This window comes from Tyto alba, unplaced genomic scaffold (assembly GCF_018691265.1).
Source record: "Tyto alba isolate M040663 unplaced genomic scaffold, T.alba_DEE_v4.0 Super-Scaffold_27, whole genome shotgun sequence".
In the NCBI taxonomy this organism is placed as follows: domain Eukaryota; kingdom Metazoa; phylum Chordata; class Aves; order Strigiformes; family Tytonidae; genus Tyto; species Tyto alba.
In genome coordinates, this window is record NW_024881301.1 from 24354537 (window position 1) to 24371817 (window position 17281).

The following is a 17281-nucleotide window of genomic DNA, read 5'->3' on the forward strand; positions in this document are numbered from 1 at the left end:
AGGCGGGGTGACGCCGCCGGGGCTGGGCAGGGCTGCCGGGCGGGGAGCGCCGCCGAGGCCCCCCGGGGAAGCCGCTTCCCGGCCCCGGAGAGCGCGTCGCGGGGCTCAGCCCCGGCCGCCCCTCCCCGCCCTTGCGAGAGAGGCCGGGGCGCTGCGGCCGCCCTCGGCCGGCCTCCTCCCGCCGGCGGAGTCCCCTCCTCCCCGCCGCCTCTCCGGCGGCGGCCGGCCGAGCCGCTCGGGGCTGGCGGGCGCTGCCCATGGGGGAGTGCGGGGTGCCCCCCCAGGTCCAGCTCTTCCTCCGCGCCTGCGAGCAGGGCGACTGCGAGACCGCCCGCCGCCTCCTGGGGCTGCCCGGCGGCGGCACCGCCGCCGAGCCGGCGGCCCCCTCCTCCTCCTCCTGCGGTACCGAGGAGGGGGCGGCGGCGGAGCCCCGCGGCGGCGAAGCCGGGACCGCCCCGCCGGCTCCCGCCGTGCCCGTGGACTGCACCGACGAGGCCGGCAACACGGGGCTGCAGTTCGCCGCGGCGGGGGGCCATGAGCAGCTGGTGCGGTTCCTGCTGCGGAAGGGGGCCTCGGTGCAGAGCAGGAACCACTACGGGTGGAGCCCCCTCATGCAGGCGGCCAGGTAGGGGAGGGGGGGGGGGGGGGTGTGCCTCCGGCCGCCATCCCGCTTCGCCGCAGGACACCGGCCGAGTCAGCGGCGGGGCGGCTGCCGCCGGCGCTCAGCCCCTTCGCCCTCCAACTCCCGCTCCCCGGGCCGGGGGAGGGCGCCCGGGAGCGCCGCGGGGCTGAAGGCGGGTCAGCGTGTGGGAGAGCGGGCGGGGAGGCGCCATGTTGTAGGCCGCGGTCGCTCGTCGGCGGTGCAGCGAGGGGGGGGAGGCGAGGGGTCACCCGTTACCTTCCCCCGCGGGTGGGTGAGGGGGGGTTGCCGGGTGTAAATTTGGGTACGTGTCGCGCTGGGGCGTTAGGTTTTCTCTGTGGAGGATGTGCTGAGTGACGCAGTGCATGCTGATCCTTGGGTAAAGCCAGTGCAGAATCACAGTCAGAAGTAACCTGAACATGAAACCCGCTGCTCCCCGCTTTCCTTCTCTGGAAATAAGATATGTGCACACCCTTACTTCATTTTCTGTCATTTTCTTTTGAGGTGTGCGTCTGTCTTACCTGTTGAAAAGTCATCTCTGACATGAATTATTTCTGCTTGCTTCAGTATGTTTTATTTCATTTGGCTTTTCCATATTTTCCTAAGTGAATCTCTGGAGGATGTGGAAAATCATTGCTGAGGGTCTTAATGACAAAACTGGATTGTTCTCTGCATCAGTGACACAGTGCAACCCAGCGCTGGGTTGTGGGAGGTCCCCGTGTTGCTAATGCTGGTGTTTGTGCTTATCTTTAAATACACAAGTAGCCCTTGGATTTACAGATGTGTTTTGCAAGGTTGGAGGGCAGTGCTTTCTTATAATAATGGATTGCTTAATTGAGAGGAGAAGTGTTTTTTGATGTGCTTTTTTCTTCTTCTTTTTTTTTCTTTTAGTTTCATAACAGATTAAAATACTTGGAAGAAAAGAGTCTGTTTCAAAGTCAACATTTCTCTTTTCAATTAAAGCCCATAGAAAGTTCCCAAAGAATGAGTCACATAGCTGGTTTCCCAGTAAGAACGAGGAAGACAAGGTTCAATAATTTTGTTATTTTATGAAGGTTAAAAAAAAAGGGGAAAAAAGTTGTAGAAACATTCCTAGAATTTTTTTTTTCCCTTAATGAAAACCGTACGCTCATTCTCTAAAAACAGTGGATTCAAATCACTATAGCCATCTCACTGTTCTAAAGAAATTACTTGCTGCCATTTGAAAAGTAGATATTATTGAAACCAGTGGAGAAAGCCTGAAGTGGGAGAGCATGTTTCTTTCTCCTTTTTAATGGATAACCGAAAGGGAAACATAGTGTACAAATGTAGGTTTCAAACTATGTACATGTTTAATTTTCTGGCTGTGGTTAGCCCTGTTGAAATTGGACAGGAAATAGCGTATAGGCATAAAATTAATCATGTGTAGCAGGGTTGCAGGCTCTAATGAGGTGGCACAGTGAAGGCTAGCAGGAGAGACCTAGGGATTAGACAGGCCCTGCAGGCTTCCTTCTGCAGCTATGTACTTTCCGAAATTAAACTAGGGAGTTTTGGTCTCATGTCTCCTGTTAGTGGTTAGTGGCATTCTTCAGGATTTCCTCAGCTGGCATTTGCTTTGCTGCAGTACACAAATACTGCTTTCAGGATCAAAGTTTGAGTGTGTTAAACGCCGCACAAGCACATAGTACTGCATGATATCTGCAACACGAGCACAAAGTACACATCTTGTCAATGTATTATGTTTATTAAAATCTGGGATTCCACAGCTGAGGTGGAAGGTTTCCATTGTCTCATGGTTCGCTAGCTGGTTGAGCGTATGACTTGCATGATTCTCTTTTACTAACTGACAAACTACCAGAGCTTCTGATAGTGAAGTGGTATCAAAGCTGGGTTACTGGTGAAACCGGTGTCAGAGGTCAGTATTCTGGCCAAGTGTTTGGAAGGTTTAGTGCTTTAATACCAAGTTTCCTTATTGGAAGATATTTGATGTTACACAGGATTTTAATTTAGCCCAGTGATACAGCAGTCTCCTGAAGTCATAACACAAGCCTGACATAGCAACTGCAACACGCAGTTGAACCACGAGACAAACAGCATGCCCATTACCAGTCCCTGTATGCTTACCATCACGATGCTGCGTCTCCTCAGTCACCAGGGAGGAATACATGGCTGGAAGCCAGCTCAAGCCCCTTGCTCTCTTCGAAATGCGTTTCATGGGTTGCTCAGTTTTGGTGCTCTGTGTTGGGCTGAGCTGTGTAGATGCTTCCCCCATGCTGTTCTGGCCGACTCAGGAGGATAGTACTTTCTATAGGTTGTTTTAGGAAAGGCCACTCACAGAGCCAGTTGTCCTACTCTGCTGATAGAGCCGTTTCTTTAAAACAAAGGCCACCCTCTGGACCCCTTTGTGTTGAGAAAAGTTCAGCTTACTTTACAACAGCTGTGGCCAACGGCTCTGTTCTTTGAGCTTCATGGGCACATGCCTGTCTTCTCTGAGCCTTCTTCCATTGTGGGGGTTTGTTGATGGTTCACAGCTGGAAAGCAAGGGATGATGCAAATACAAAAGACTGGCTATCCAGTCCATAAAATGGTCTTTTTTTTTTTTTTTTTTTTTTTTTTTCTTTAGCATAGCATTGACCCCTTTTAAGTTTTTACTCTACTTGTTCAATGCATGCATGATCCCACATAGTGTATTACTCAATAGGCTGATTGGGTAACAAAGTTTTCTGTGTTCAGAGTAGGTTGGTTTTGTCTGAGAAGCCTCTGCCATCCAGGGTGTAAATTCTCTTCCTTATCTCTTTTGCTCAAGGTTTGGACATCTAAGCGTGGCTCACATCTTGCTGGAGAACGGTGCTGACCTCAATGCACAGAATAAATTAGGAGCCAGTGTTCTCACAATGGCCTCCAGAGGTGGCCACATCAGCATGGTGAAATTGTTGCTGGAATCTGGAGCTTTTGTAGACAGTTATGACCATTTTAGCACAAGTGTACTTAACAACAGCAGAGATGACCTTCCCGATATCACTCCACTAATGGCAGCTGCTCAGCATGGACATGAGGCAGTGGTACATCTGTTACTAGACTGGGGAGCTGATTGTAATTACACTGTGAAGACTATGGGCTGGAGTCCTTTGATGCTGGCAGCTGTTTGTGGAAAGGTGAGCTTGGCACAGCAGCTCATGGAGAAAGGTGCCAATCCTGATCACCTGAATGTGCTACATAAAACACCTTTTGAGATCTCTGTTGGCTTCAAACACAAAGACATGAAGGACTACCTGGAATCTCTCACAACGATCAGACCCCAGGCAGGTATGAAGAGTTAGTTTTTTGGTTTGCTTTCCTGAAGTTTTGATTGCGTATTTAGAAATTGAAGGGGTTATTTTGTATGTACATGATGTTCTTTATAGTTTGTAACTAGTCTCTTTTGAAAATATTGGAGTAGGGACACCTACCTTGGGTGAGGCAGGAATGCCCAACTACAGCAGATTACATCCATGTTAGTGTGACCAGATTCCTGTCCTGCAATAAAAATCACATGAAACATTATTTTTAAATGTTTTAATGTTTTAAATATTTTTTTGTTTTAAAACACATGATCCAGTTGCTAGTTTAGGAAGAAAATTACAAGGCCTATTTGAAATGGCACTAAAGAAGGGACAAAAAAAACAGAACAGGATATCAAAAAAAGAATATCACAGACTAAGAGAAAACCTAAAAGACGGAAGATCTAGAAAACCTGCCTTGTAAGGAGAGACTGAAGAAGTTCAGTATGTCTAGTTTCATGAGGAGGTGGTTAAGAGGCATGCTTAATAAAGTGTCCGTGTTAAGGACAGGATGTCCAATACTGGAGGGCCTTTTTATATGGCAGCCAAAGAAAAAAAAAATTAGTTTAAAGTTAGAATAATTTTAATGGATAATAAGACACTGTGTTTTGAGGTGAACCTTCGACCTGGAGTGACTTAGTAGAGGTGTGCAACCTCTAATAATTGCAGTAAAGGTTAAATTCCTTTCTAAAACCTGTCATTGGATCATCTGCACTGAGTGTCACACACAAGCCCTGTGATATGCAGAAAACCAGATGAGGTTAACCTAACAGTTTCTTCTACAACTCTTCAAATATATGAAACCTCCTCAAAGTCCTTTGATAGTGGACTGTGTGTTCTAAGAAAACCAAGTATTAATGTGGGCGAATAGCAAGTCGGTGTGTCCCCTACTTTTTGGTTCCTCGCAGGAGAGGGGAATACTTACTGACTTCAGGACTCCAAAAAATTTATAAGCCACCCCCTCCCTTCAAATGTGAATACGCCTGGTTGTGTGTGCACACATAGATAAGCACACAGACTGCTCATATATGTACAAAACTAGATTAAAATAACATTATTTCAATGCAGATTTCAATTAAAGTGAAATTAAGAAATGCTGCTTTTATGGTTTTTAACTGCTTTGTAATGTATTTATGCTCATTGAATGAGACGAGAACTGATAAACATTCTATGACCATGTAATGAAAGAATGTTTGGTGGTCATGTAGCTTTAGCCATGAGGGTGGAAGGATAAAAGAAGTCCAGGATTTTGTAGAGAGAGGTAGTATCTTAGAGGATCTGAAGGCTTAGGAAGGTGTGAGCAAGCTTAGACTACAACATTTTTCCTTCAGTCTTAACCAGTATATCCAATGCCATACACTCAGTCAGAAGGACAGAATACTATGTTGTATGTCCTTACCAGTAATTTTCCAAGTTTTTTTAATTACTAAGCAAACTTGTATTCTGTTGGCAGGTTTCTTCTATGTAATTTCCTAGGATTTTTGTTTTTATTGAAGGTTAAGGTTAAACCTACTTGCTGTTACCTGTCAGTTTGAAATGTTAATAAATTTGGTTTTAAAAAATCCTTTACTCGCTGCGGACACCTCTCCCAGATATATTTCCCAATTAGTTTTTCTTTCTGGCTTGTTCTATAAAATAATGTTATGAATGTCTTATGTCAGTTTTGTGAAATTATTGTGGATTTGCTTCTCTTCCCTTCTTTGAAGTTTGTTTATGCTAACAGAAATGCCTTACATCTCTTCCTGAAATCACACAGTTTGGTTTGGACGCTGTGTTGGGCATTTGAATGTCACTGATTTCAGAAATTGAGACCCTATCCTGAATGTGGCTGTCTGGGGACACTTCTCAAGGCGTTTGTGCTTTGTGCTGCAGAGCACGGCTGGGAGGTTCTTAACAAGAGGGTTTGGGAGAGCTGCTTCTGGATTATTCACCTTTGGAGTACTTGCTATGAAATATAAGGATGTGGCTAGCCCTAGAAAGAACCTTTTCCAGGTACTACCAGCCATCCAGCCATGGTGTCAAAAAGCCTGTAGGGTACAAGAGTCCACTTTAAGCTCTCTGCCACTTGTGATACCCAAATAGGCTTATTTAAATCTTACCTAATTATGTCAATATTACACTGGCATGTGGACATATTCCTGGTCCCCCAAATTATTAATTTTTATTTACATTTGATGTCATTCCTGCAGGTCAAGCTTCCTTGTACTTTAAGAAGCAAGGACAAAAATGTGACATTTGTTTCTGCTTCAGAGGAGGCATTAACTTAGATGTTGACTCATAGGTTAAGTGGGAGCTAGGGCTTTCACACAGCCGTGCTGCCAGACAGAACTGGCTGACTGTAGACATTTGCTCATGACCAGTGTCTGAGGAATAGGCATCAGTTGGTTGGAGTACACTGGCAAGTAGACATCTGTGGTTTTCACTGGTGCAGTGCTTTTTACCTCACCTGTGTGTTTGCACATACGGAATGTATGTGAAGGCAAAGTTGGCCTGATGAATCTTGAAAGTCTTCTGTAGTCCTGTGACTTAAAGTACTGAAGTAGTCAGTTTAAGCTGGGAGAATGGTCTTGCTTTAAAGCAGATGAGTGTTCCTGTCTTCTCTGCTGAGTGGGAGTTTCCATCAGCAGAAGGGTAGTAACTAATTGGGGCAGAGGTGGGGGTAAAAATGTTAAGCTTCTACACAGACTTCTGCATTGGTTTTTGACCGTGGCTTCAGTCTCCCCTTAGCACTGGAGTTTTGCATATCCTGGGAAGAAAAAAGATCCTTTCTCTCCTGTGGAAGGCAGCAGAAAAGGAACTTGTCTTCTGATCAATTGCCATAGATAGGGTGAATTGCTACCCAAAAGAAAGCAGCTCTCTTCTCAAGGCTGTTTTTGGTACTAAATTCAGAAGTACCTGAACTGGCTTAGGTGTTGCCTGTGTTCTGGCTCTGTCTTTGCTTTGACTTACCTGGATGGCAGTCCTTCCTTCTGGCATTTCTGTGTGGTCTCCTGCTTCCTGAGGCTGCCTCTTCCAGGCTTTTCACATGCCAAGTATGGAGTCTGGTCCTTTCCTAGTCTTCTGAAATCTGTTTTCCATTGGTGAGCCCATAGAGTTCCTTCTATAAGCAGTTTCTGAACCAGTTGAAATTGTAGGACCCACCACTCTCGGTCTTAAGAGTTTCTCATGTTTTGGGGGGGAGGGTTTCCAGCAGTTACTTTTGTTCAGTATTTTCAAATTTACTTCATTTGGAGCCCAGCTATGAACATTAACCTTTCAGTGTTACCATAAAAACAGCAGAATCGGGCTCAGGAAATTTCTCAGCATCTCCTGGTCTTCCTTAAAATCCTTTTGCCCCATTGACTCTGTAGTGTCAATAATGCTTTTGAAGATGGAGGAGAATCTCTTTCTCTGGCTTGAGTGGAAGGTGCAAAATACAGCACAATTTTTTTTCCTCATCTTACCTAGTGCTAGCAGTTTCAAAGCACTTTGAAGACATGTCCAAGGAATGATCTTCACTCAAAATATTAAAATTACTATTAATTACAGTTCTTATGATGGGGACGGTGATCAGGGTGCTGAAGGATACCTATTAATGCACAAGTAGCAAGCTGTGTTGTTAAATCTTCATTACTGTTTTCGTGACCTTCACAAATTAACCTGGCAATATTCAAGAGGAAATAAAAATGGCACAGCTCGTAAAACTCCTTTCAAGTCACCTTTCAAAACAATCTTGTATTATTTGAGTGTTTGTGTTGTACAGAGGATTACACCAGACCACAGAACCACGCTGTGGTTCTTTAATTGATATTTTAGTCTTCCAAGCAGGAAACACAGAAGTTTGCAAATACAATTTCCTGATAGAGAATGGAAGTTGAAAGGCAAAAGCCTGTACTGGTGCTTCATTATAGTTTGTAGCTTTAGCTCTACACAGAGAAGCATACAGGTGAGTCATTCTTCCTAAATGAGATAAAAAGATTATTAGTTCTTTCTTTGTTCTTATTAGCTGTATGTCTAAACATATGTTTTATAGTACCTTTATGTAATTTTGTAACAGTTTTTGCTATAAAAATTTTACTATGAATTTTTGCTTTTTTGATGATTGCTAATAGAGGTATTTATATTTCTTTCAGATACAGAAAAGAGGCAACCTGATGTCTTTCATGCTTTGAAATTAGGTAGGTACTGACAGGATTCTTCTACCTTGTCTGGTTCTTGTAATTTCAGAGCATGTTTGTTTGCTAACATGGGAAACCGAGACTTGGTTCTGTTTTCACATGTGACTTTGTTTTTTTCCTTATTTTTCTTTTCATTTTAAAAGTACATTTATTTCTCTAGTTTATTTTTCTTCATGCTCCGATATGAGAAGATGTTTATGAACTCCAGGTTGTGTCCTTCATGCCAAAATGGTGTGATGTAGTAGTTCGAGTTATTCCAAGACCATGCTACCTTTAATATTTTTTTCCTCCCTCATAAACTTGAAGTATAAAAACAAAAGTGCTAATTGGTGCAAAAAATACGGGCATTGTAATTGGTCATTAAAGTTCTTTCAGGAAAAGAATAAGTGTCTCAGATCTTGCCCATTCTCTCAGAAGCAGGAGTGACTTGCATGACCAAACAGCTGGTAAAACTGTTCCGTGCCAAACAGAAAGAGCCAGTGCCATCCATTTGATTTAAATTTGATCCAGGCTCTGGTGGATTGCACCCCTGGTGGACAGCAAACTGCTTTCTGGTTACCTATTTTCCTGGATCTTCCAGTATAGGAAAAAGAGCTGCAATGAAGGGTTTGGCCTGAGGCTTGCATCTGATGGCTTTGGCATGGGAAACAAGACCATTCACTTCCTGCTGAGGTTCCTGATAATGTAGCAGGTCAGAAAACTCTGCACTGTTTGCAGTCTCTTTGACAGGTTAGAGAGATTCATTATTTGAACTTTATCTGGCTCCTGCTCTTATAGTTGGTATTTTGCCATTTAAATGTTTTCAGCTATTTGACAACGTTTAGCCTATTGCCCTCAGTATTGATACATAGGCAGTCAGAAAAAAACAGTCATTCAGTAGTAAAGAAAAGTTATTGATGGTTGTTTTTGTTGTTTTGTTTTGGTTTGGTTTTTTTTTCTTCGAATACTGGAATATGTCAATCCCAGGTGAAGTTAAATTTTGGGTCCAGTAAAGTGATGAGAGATATCCCATGAGACCTAAGGCAGGGGGATCTCATCTCCAGTGAGTCTGCCCTTGGGACAAAGATGCCCCAGACAATGAGGAAACATTGGTAATACAGCCTTGCACATGCAGTGAACATAAAAATCCTTACAGGTGCTGTGCTTTGTATGTCTGTGGCATAGAAAATCTGATCATAGTGCACTGAAAGCTGGCTCTATGCCTCGTGACTGTGATACGTGCATACAGAGTACGTAAGCTTTAGAGTTGAGCACAACTGTCTCTCATCCATGTACCCACTCCTGACTGTAACATAATCATGAAGCCTTTGGTATGGTTCACCTTCTTGCTTTCAGCAGGGAGCTGCAACCTGAAGAGAGCTCGGAGCTAGCAACTTTTCACACTTTCTGATGGATTTTTAGATCTTTATTGTTATTTGTAAATGAGTGGGTTTTGTGAAGGAGAGTGCCTTTTTTTCTGAACATCTGTCCAGATGGATTTCAGCAATACATCTTCAAATCAACAATTATCTTCCAGGTTTTATTGTCATTGCACTCATGTTGAAAAGTTAGAGGTATGTTTTAAATGGTCAAGCCTGGCCTTGGTGTTCAGATCTCATCCTGAGTTTGGTACAACAGTTTCACAGTTGCTTTTCAGTTAACCATTGTAAGTCCCCTACTCAGGAACGTTACGGCTTTTCAGACTACCAGAACTGAAAATGGTCAGACATAATAGCGGAGAAGAAAGAGGTTATAGGTAGCAGTATTGAGAACTCTCTCTTAAATGTCGACTCTTGACACATAAGCTACCAAAACCTGTTCCTGGGAAGGCCTCAGGTCTGTTAGATTTTTAGAGAGTTCAACTGTCCTTCTTGTACCCCTGTGACTTTTACTTTGGGGTTTATAAATGTTAGTGCTGGGTCAGAAGGGGTCTGGGGTGGGAGACAAATAAATACTGATCAGCATACTTCTTTTGCTGTTTTTTTTTTTTTTTTTTTTTTTTCTGTCTGAAATACTTGGCTATGGATGGCAGCAGCACTGTTAAAAAAAATTACTCTGTGGATTAAGAAGTGTCCAGGCCAAAGTTCAAAGTCAATTCTGAAGTCTCTGTAGGCTCCAGGGTTTCTGTTTAACAAAATCTGTGATGTGGATCTATGTTAAAAAAGCCACCTGCTGTCTTTTACTAAATTGGGGCATAAAAAAAAAGTAGTTCTGTGCTTTTGTATCTTTCCTGTTCCAAGAAATTAGCTGAGTGGTGCGGATGGGTGTTCGTTTCAGAGAGTGCATTCAAGTGCCTGCAAGGTTTGTCTGGGATTCTGGCTTTCCAAGGAAAATGTTCATGCCTGTGATTTAGTTGAAGGCAGCCCATGTCATGAAGCAGTTTACCATCTGAAGGTTTTTTTTAAAGTTGAGAATTCTTCCATTTGCATGGCAGTTGATTTGCTGCTTCTTGCCTCTTGTACCTATGGTGGTACCTATTCAGTCACAGAGATTTTTTTTTTTTCTCTTAACTTCTTCCCTGCTTTTGCCTGCCATATGTCATCAAAAAAGTAAGGGAGATGAGTGAGCTTAAGTTCTGTGCTTAAGATAACCCTGACTACCTCATACATTTTTAAAAAGTGCTTGTTCCTACTTTTATTAAGATTTAGAAAAAAACCCACAACCCGGTTAAAATATGTTCAGTAGCATATTTTCTACTGGTTTTCATAATCTAGACAAGTACCTGGTGACTACCACCCTCTTTACATGGAAACTTGAATGCTAGGTTCACTTTTAAAGAAGTAGAAAGATGTCAGGAATCATGCATTACTCTTGAGCAAGGAGTAAAGGAGCAGGGAAGTTTTGCATTAGAGATTTAGTTTAAATATTGGAGGCAGAATTAAAAAACGCCCAGGCTTTCTGAATATAAGGAAGTTAAGCACTGGAATATATTCATTCCTTGTGAGGTTGTGGAATTGTATCAGTAGGGATTTTTAGAACCAGTGAACCACTTGTAAGAGGAACTTGTGGGTCACTGCCATTGGGCATTATTCTGCCTACTTAAGGCAAGGGGTGGCCTCCACCACCTTTCAGAGTGCCTTTGTACCCACCCTCTTTGATTGTAAAACTGTTGCTTTCTGTGACTTCAGCCTATGGAAATGAAACAGGGTTCTTCATCCTGCTGAAGGACAAATGGTGTCTCAACATCATCAGTTTTCCTTGCATGACATCATCTTACGACAATTTAATAGAAATATTCCCTACTTGTGTCTTCACATGTGGGATGTGCTGCAGTTTATACAACCTTTATAGCTGTTCATTTCAGAAAATGATTCTTGTAATGGGATTGTATTGTAAGTGTACTGGTAGGGAAAACAAGTGTCTCATGCTTATATCACAATTTTATGTAGCCTGGGAAGATGTACTGATTAATTAAAAGACCAAAGATCTGTATAAATATTTAGCTTTAGCGTTGCAGCTGCTCTAGTACTTTATTTTTTCAGTTTTAATTGCACTAAATGTAGACCAATGTCAGCAAATCAAAATATATATTAATTCAGAGGCTAAGCAGTTCTCTGTTGCTCATACAGATTGTTTTATCACTGTTTTGCAGGCAACTTTCAGCTGGTTAAAGAGATCGTTGATGACGACCCAAGTCAGGTCAATATTACCAATGTTGATGGTGCGTCTCCATTAATGATTGCAGCTGTAACTGGACAGCTGCCCCTTGTTCAGCTCCTTGTTGAGAAAAATGCAGATATTGACAAACAGGATAACATTCATGGCTGGACAGCACTAATGCAGGCCACGTACCACGGGTAAGATATATCTTCGCTTTGGGTCTGGCAGTAAAGAAGTTTCATTCTTTTTACATCCCAGTAGAAAAAAAATCTTTTTGATACTGACTCTGGAAGCAGAAGGGTCTTACAAGAAATTGAGAGACTTGTGACCTTAGCTTTTCAGAGCAGACCTGAGTGCCATTTGGATTTCAGAATGAGTGGCACATCTGGGAACTTTAATGTTGCTCAGTTAGTGCTGGGAACATAGTGCTTTGGGCGGGCACTAGGAGCTTTGGTGCAGATTTCATCTTCTATCCTTTCATGTTTTTTAGTATTTTGTAAGATAGTGTCACCCTCTGTCAGGGTTGTAAGCCTACATCAAATTGTGAAATTTCAAGGCAGTCATCCTTTTATGTGCCATATTTTCCAGTCTTAAAACCATTCTTATGTTCTCCTATTCAGCCTTTAGTTTTCATGGAGTTTTCTGACATGCACCCACAGGAGAACTGATTGTTATTTTCTCTAAAGCTGCTTTACAGATGCAGGTAGGCATGTAAGAGTCAGACCCCAGAAATTGGCCTGGCACTTCACGTGTGATCTTTGTCATATACTTGGCATTGTCTGAGTACAGGATACTCAGTTTACAAAGCTGAACTTTTCTGTATTGTAGACGAAACCCTCAGCAAGGTTAAGATTCACCTCAGTGCCTGGTAATGCTCACATTAATTGTACAAATGCAGATATTCTGCTCCAGCTTTTATTTTTAGTCAGCAGATCTCGTTGAACTGTGAAAGTGCAACAAAGGGGAAAAATAAGAGGTCAAGTTGCCATTGCTATGTGAAAATTTTCTGAACTAGTTCCTGGGACCTACAAGAGATGAGATCATCTGCTTTCTTACCAATGCAGTACTGATAGTAGCAATAGGCATTTCACAGAAGTGCCCGGAGATCAGTTTTGCTGGTGCGGCCCTTTTGCTTACCAGCAGCCACCCCAGCACCCAGCCAGAGTAGAAGCAGCCAGCAGACAGTGATGTGCAGGGCTGCTGGCATGTCCCCTTGCTGGTACTCAGTCACTCCTCTGAAGGACATCTCAACCCTGGAAATAAGGCCTTGTCTTATTGGAAACTTTGAGCTGTCTACGAAAGGATAAAAGATACCCATAGTCAGCCAAGATAACGCCAGCGTCATAGCCCCTCTAACGCATGACTGAAACCCTCTTAATGTTGTCTGGCATCACAGATAAGCAACGATAGCAAGCCTGAGTCCAGGGACATCTGGATTAATAAATGAGCAGCAAGAATGGTGCAGAAATACAGTTGCTTTGCAGAGTTTTACTATGATGAATAATTGGTAGTGTGGGTGTTAGTGATTAGTCAATTCGTGTTGTACCGAAATGCTCGAAGTGTGCAAGAACCCTGTGTAAAGCCACATTCAGGGTGCCCCAATTTGTCTGAGACACCTCGTATGTATGAATATAGAATTACAAGGGTAAATATTTACTTTGCATCTTACCCTTTCTCCTTGGTCAGCATGGACCAGTTGTGAATTTTTGTAACAAATGGAAATCTTTAGCCTCTGCAGAGCCTCAGCTTTCCCTTTCTCAGGAGCAACAGTGGTGTGAAGGGTCTCTGGTTTGAAGGAGGGAGCAGGCAAGGTCTGTGTGAGCCAGGGGCACTGAAGGATTGCGTCTCGGTGTGCCCTCAAGGTGTGGGACTGGAAAGCAGGATGGAGGGATGGCACAGTTTTAAGGAAGAGAAGAAAAGCAATGGGAAGTATGCAGAAGAGCTGTGGTGGGGATAAGCAGAATTTTTGGAGAGGAGGAAAATGCCTCCTTCGTTTTAGGTTTATTTTACCTGGACTGAGTTCAAAAATGAGAACTTCGTCTATACGGTAAGAAGTAATGCTCTGGAGAGGTTGAGATCTGTTTGTCAGGTTCAGTATTAGAGTTTGAAGACACCTATTGCTACTTAACTTTTTTGCTCTGTGTTGCTTATGCATGCCAGAGTTTGTTTTTATGCAAGGTCAGTCTCTGCTCAATAAGCGTCTTGTATTAAATATATTTTCCTTAGCTTTGTTGTCTGTTTGCTTATTTTTCAGACTGAATTACAGTATTGTTTTTAACTCATGGGGCAACTCCTGCTTATTTATTCAGGTGTATGAGTGGGGAGAGGGGCTAATGGGAATGAGATGTTGAGTTCCTTTTATGCAACTGGCTTTTATGAGCTTTTGTTGGGAGGTGTTTGTGTGGGTCATCATTTAATGCTGGTTGGTTTTTCATTTTAAACACCTCAAGGAAGTGATAATGTGCCTTTTCGATTATATAATTTATATCTCTAATTAAAATGAAATACTGTTTGGAGTTTATAAATTATCTTCAGTCAATTTGTCTTTTCTGCACGCAGTTTCTTACCTGTTCTGAATATAAAGTTGTGTTGAAGTATTAGTGATGGCGCATGATCACTACTGGACTGACCTTTGTCTTTCCATCTGCTTTTTTGTCCTAGGCATTAATGGCCTTTCATTCAGAAGGTGTTTGGCAACAAATCCAGAGTCAATTTCAAAAGGTCAGCTTAAGAAACTGACTGTTCGAATTAGTTTTTATAGGCTGACATTCTGCATGTTGATTACTTGAATTCATAGTGAGTAAACAGTGACTGACAAAGGAATCATGAAAGCTTTTGAATAGCTTGTGAACAAATTTTAGACTTGGTTAGCTATAGAAAGGGTAAAATGCTGATCTCTGAGGAGCAGTGGTATAAAAGGATGAAAATGGAGTATTAGGGTTTTCTCTTTTTATTTATTTATTTATTCATTCATGAGCAATGTATTTTTTTTCTTTACTTAAAGAAACAAAGATGTTGTTAAGTATTTGTTAAATCAAGGAGCTGATGTCAACCTTCGTGCAAAAAACGGATACACAGCTTTTGACCTGATAATGCTGCTGAATGATCCAGGTATGTTATTTCAGAGGGCACTGAGGAAATGTACAACATAAACATAAACATCCCTTTCAATCTAGAAAATACATTAAAGTTACTAGGAAGTATCCTCTGAGGTTCATGCTGCACTGGACCAATAAAGGATACTGCCTGAAAACGGTGGGTTTTGAGTTAGTTGGTTAGATGGGTGTATACGTTCATGGGGTAACAGATTTTGTGCATTCCTCTGGTCTTGCCTTTTGAAGATGTTCGAGAATGTGGTGTTTGTGTCACCAGAGCCAGGTCAGTGGCATCTGACTGTGGTGGCCCAGGTGTTCTGCAGTGTCATTAGCGCAGAGCTATGAACTGGAGCTAGAAATTTCCACTCAGTTAAAGGCAGTGAAGGGGCAGGACAAAGAGAGTGCAATCAGAACAAAACTAGTAAACTCCTGGATGAACCTCCCACTAGGTCTGTAAAGGCTGAAAATAAATCACACTTCAGGGTTCAGGTTGTTTTTATGTGAGTGCTTTTGAAAAAGGCAGCGTGTTTTGGGGAGACTTCAATGAAACACATTTAATTTTTGTTGTAGTTTGTTTAGGCTATATAATTTGTTATTGTTAACCTTGCCTGGAACCTGAATTGCTTTATCTGAAGCCAAAACCCACTACTGATGGAATTAATGTTTTCTTTCTTCTGTATTTATTCATTGTGGTGTTTTTGGTCACTAGCAGATACCTTTCCTTTGTCAGAAGTAGATCACTAATAGTATGAAATTAGAAAAAAAATACAATTATTTTTTAATCAATTTCTTGTATGACGGAGTAGTTTGTCTTTTTACCTGTCGATATATACACATAGGTCAGTTCTGTCTGCTCTTCTGAAAGTGTTTCCTGAGTTCTGTATAAAATACAGATTTACAGAATATATATTTTTTTTTTTTTTTTTTTTTTTTTTTTTTTGCTTTCCTGTCCTCATCTCATGCTCGTACTTTTTTCTTCCTCTTCTTTTCTTTTTTTCCTTCCCTTTTTTGTCCACCCTTTTTCTTACCATGTCTTTTCAGTCCCTTCGTTGTCCAGGCTGAACATCTCCTTTCTCTTTGGAATTTAGTTTCAAGCCTATTTTCTGCAGCCTACACTTGAAGAAAGAATATTAATTTTTCTCTACTCTCTTCTGTGTCAGGTGAGAAAAGGGAGCATTACAATATCATTCTTAAATTCTTACAGAGTACAAGAGGAGGCAGTTCACTTGGTCACACATGACAGATTCCAGCTGAATAGCATGCTTATTTATATTGACAAAGGTAGAGAGTTGATGGTAAGACTGCAGCCCACTGTGTGGGGAGAAGGCGTGGGAAACCTAGGTCAGGAGAAAAGGTTTTGGGGAATCATCTGCCTTGTGTTTGAGAGGTGGATCAATTACTACTTATGTGGGGTTTGTAGGGAAAGTTTCAGCATACCAGTCATAATTTGGGAAAGCAAAACAGAATAAACATTATCTTAATTTGTATTCTTTTAGACACAGAGCTTGTACGTTTACTGGCATCAGCATGCATGCAAGTAGACAAAGACAAGAATAAACTGAACAACAGATCATCTTTGCCTTGTTCCAGAAGTAGGCAGTCCTTAAATGTCCCAATGTTGCCAGATGACAAAGGAGGTCTAAAGGTAGGTATGTTCACTCTTAATAAGTAACCAGTGCGTTGTTTCCTGTAATGTATGAAGCAGAGAAAGTAATTTCTAAGAAGTACTTTGAATCTAGTATGAAACTGAGTTTTTTGAGGGGTGTGCAGTCTGAATTCCTCATTGACAGTGTTTCCTGGTTTTATGAAATATAGCATGTGTTCAGCTCTTTTTGTCAGATGGCAAGGCAGGGGAAGACTTTTAAGGAAGAGTTTACATTTTTAATTTTTTGAAATTGGAGTGGATGTGTTATGAGCGTTTGGCTAGTATCTCCTATCATAGTGAGAAACTGCCTACTTGTATGTTGTTCTATGTAGGAATTACAGTAATAGTTCTTTTATTTTACTTTTATGGTATTTAGTAGACTCTAGAAGAAGGAAGGATGATGTAGGGAGGAGACTGAAGCTCTGGTAGTGTACTTGAAAATACTGCTGGGGCTCTGTGCAGGACAGCCTGGGAAACTGAGAGGCTGTATTTCTTGTTTACCTGAAGGACAGAGGTTAGACTTCATTTCAACCATAAATGGAAACAGGCTATTGGCATTGAAAATTAAGAAGATCATAGCAGAGATATTAATATGAAGAGTGGAAGTGTGAGGAGTTCAGGCTTACACATCCTCTGGCATATTGTACCTTGAAATTGGCAGTAGTCCAGTAGGAAACAGCACAGAGTCAGAACAAGTGCATGCCACTTAAACAAAGATATTGTGACTTAGACTGTCTGTTTGCGAAAGAGAAGGAAAAAGTAATAGTTTATTTTGTTGTTGTTGCCATCGTTGTTTATTTAGGTGAATCATTTTTGATTATGGTGTACCTCAGAATTGCCTTGAGTCTGTGATCTTATATTTTTAG

At 41.9% G+C, this 17281-nt stretch overlaps 1 protein-coding gene across 4 annotated transcripts in view; it reads left to right on the forward strand.

Moving 5' to 3' along the window:
* ANKS6 (ankyrin repeat and sterile alpha motif domain containing 6) overlaps window positions 1–17281 on the forward strand; it is a 51431-nt gene that overhangs the window by 8468 nt on the left and 25682 nt on the right. For 2 of the 4 annotated variants that reach the window (XM_032988993.2, XM_032988994.2), the window contains exons 3-7: window positions 3426–3925; window positions 8052–8096; window positions 11668–11872; window positions 14680–14786; window positions 16267–16415. In XM_032988993.2, coding sequence (XP_032844884.1) covers window positions 3514–3925; window positions 8052–8096; window positions 11668–11872; window positions 14680–14786; window positions 16267–16415 — 918 coding nt within the window. In that variant the 5' untranslated portion in view covers window positions 3426–3513. Of the gene's footprint in view, window positions 1–81; window positions 626–3425; window positions 3926–8051; window positions 8097–11667; window positions 11873–14679; window positions 14787–16266; window positions 16416–17281 lie in introns of those variants that run through there. The other 2 variants (XR_006165780.1, XM_042798063.1) reach the window with 2 other exon arrangements.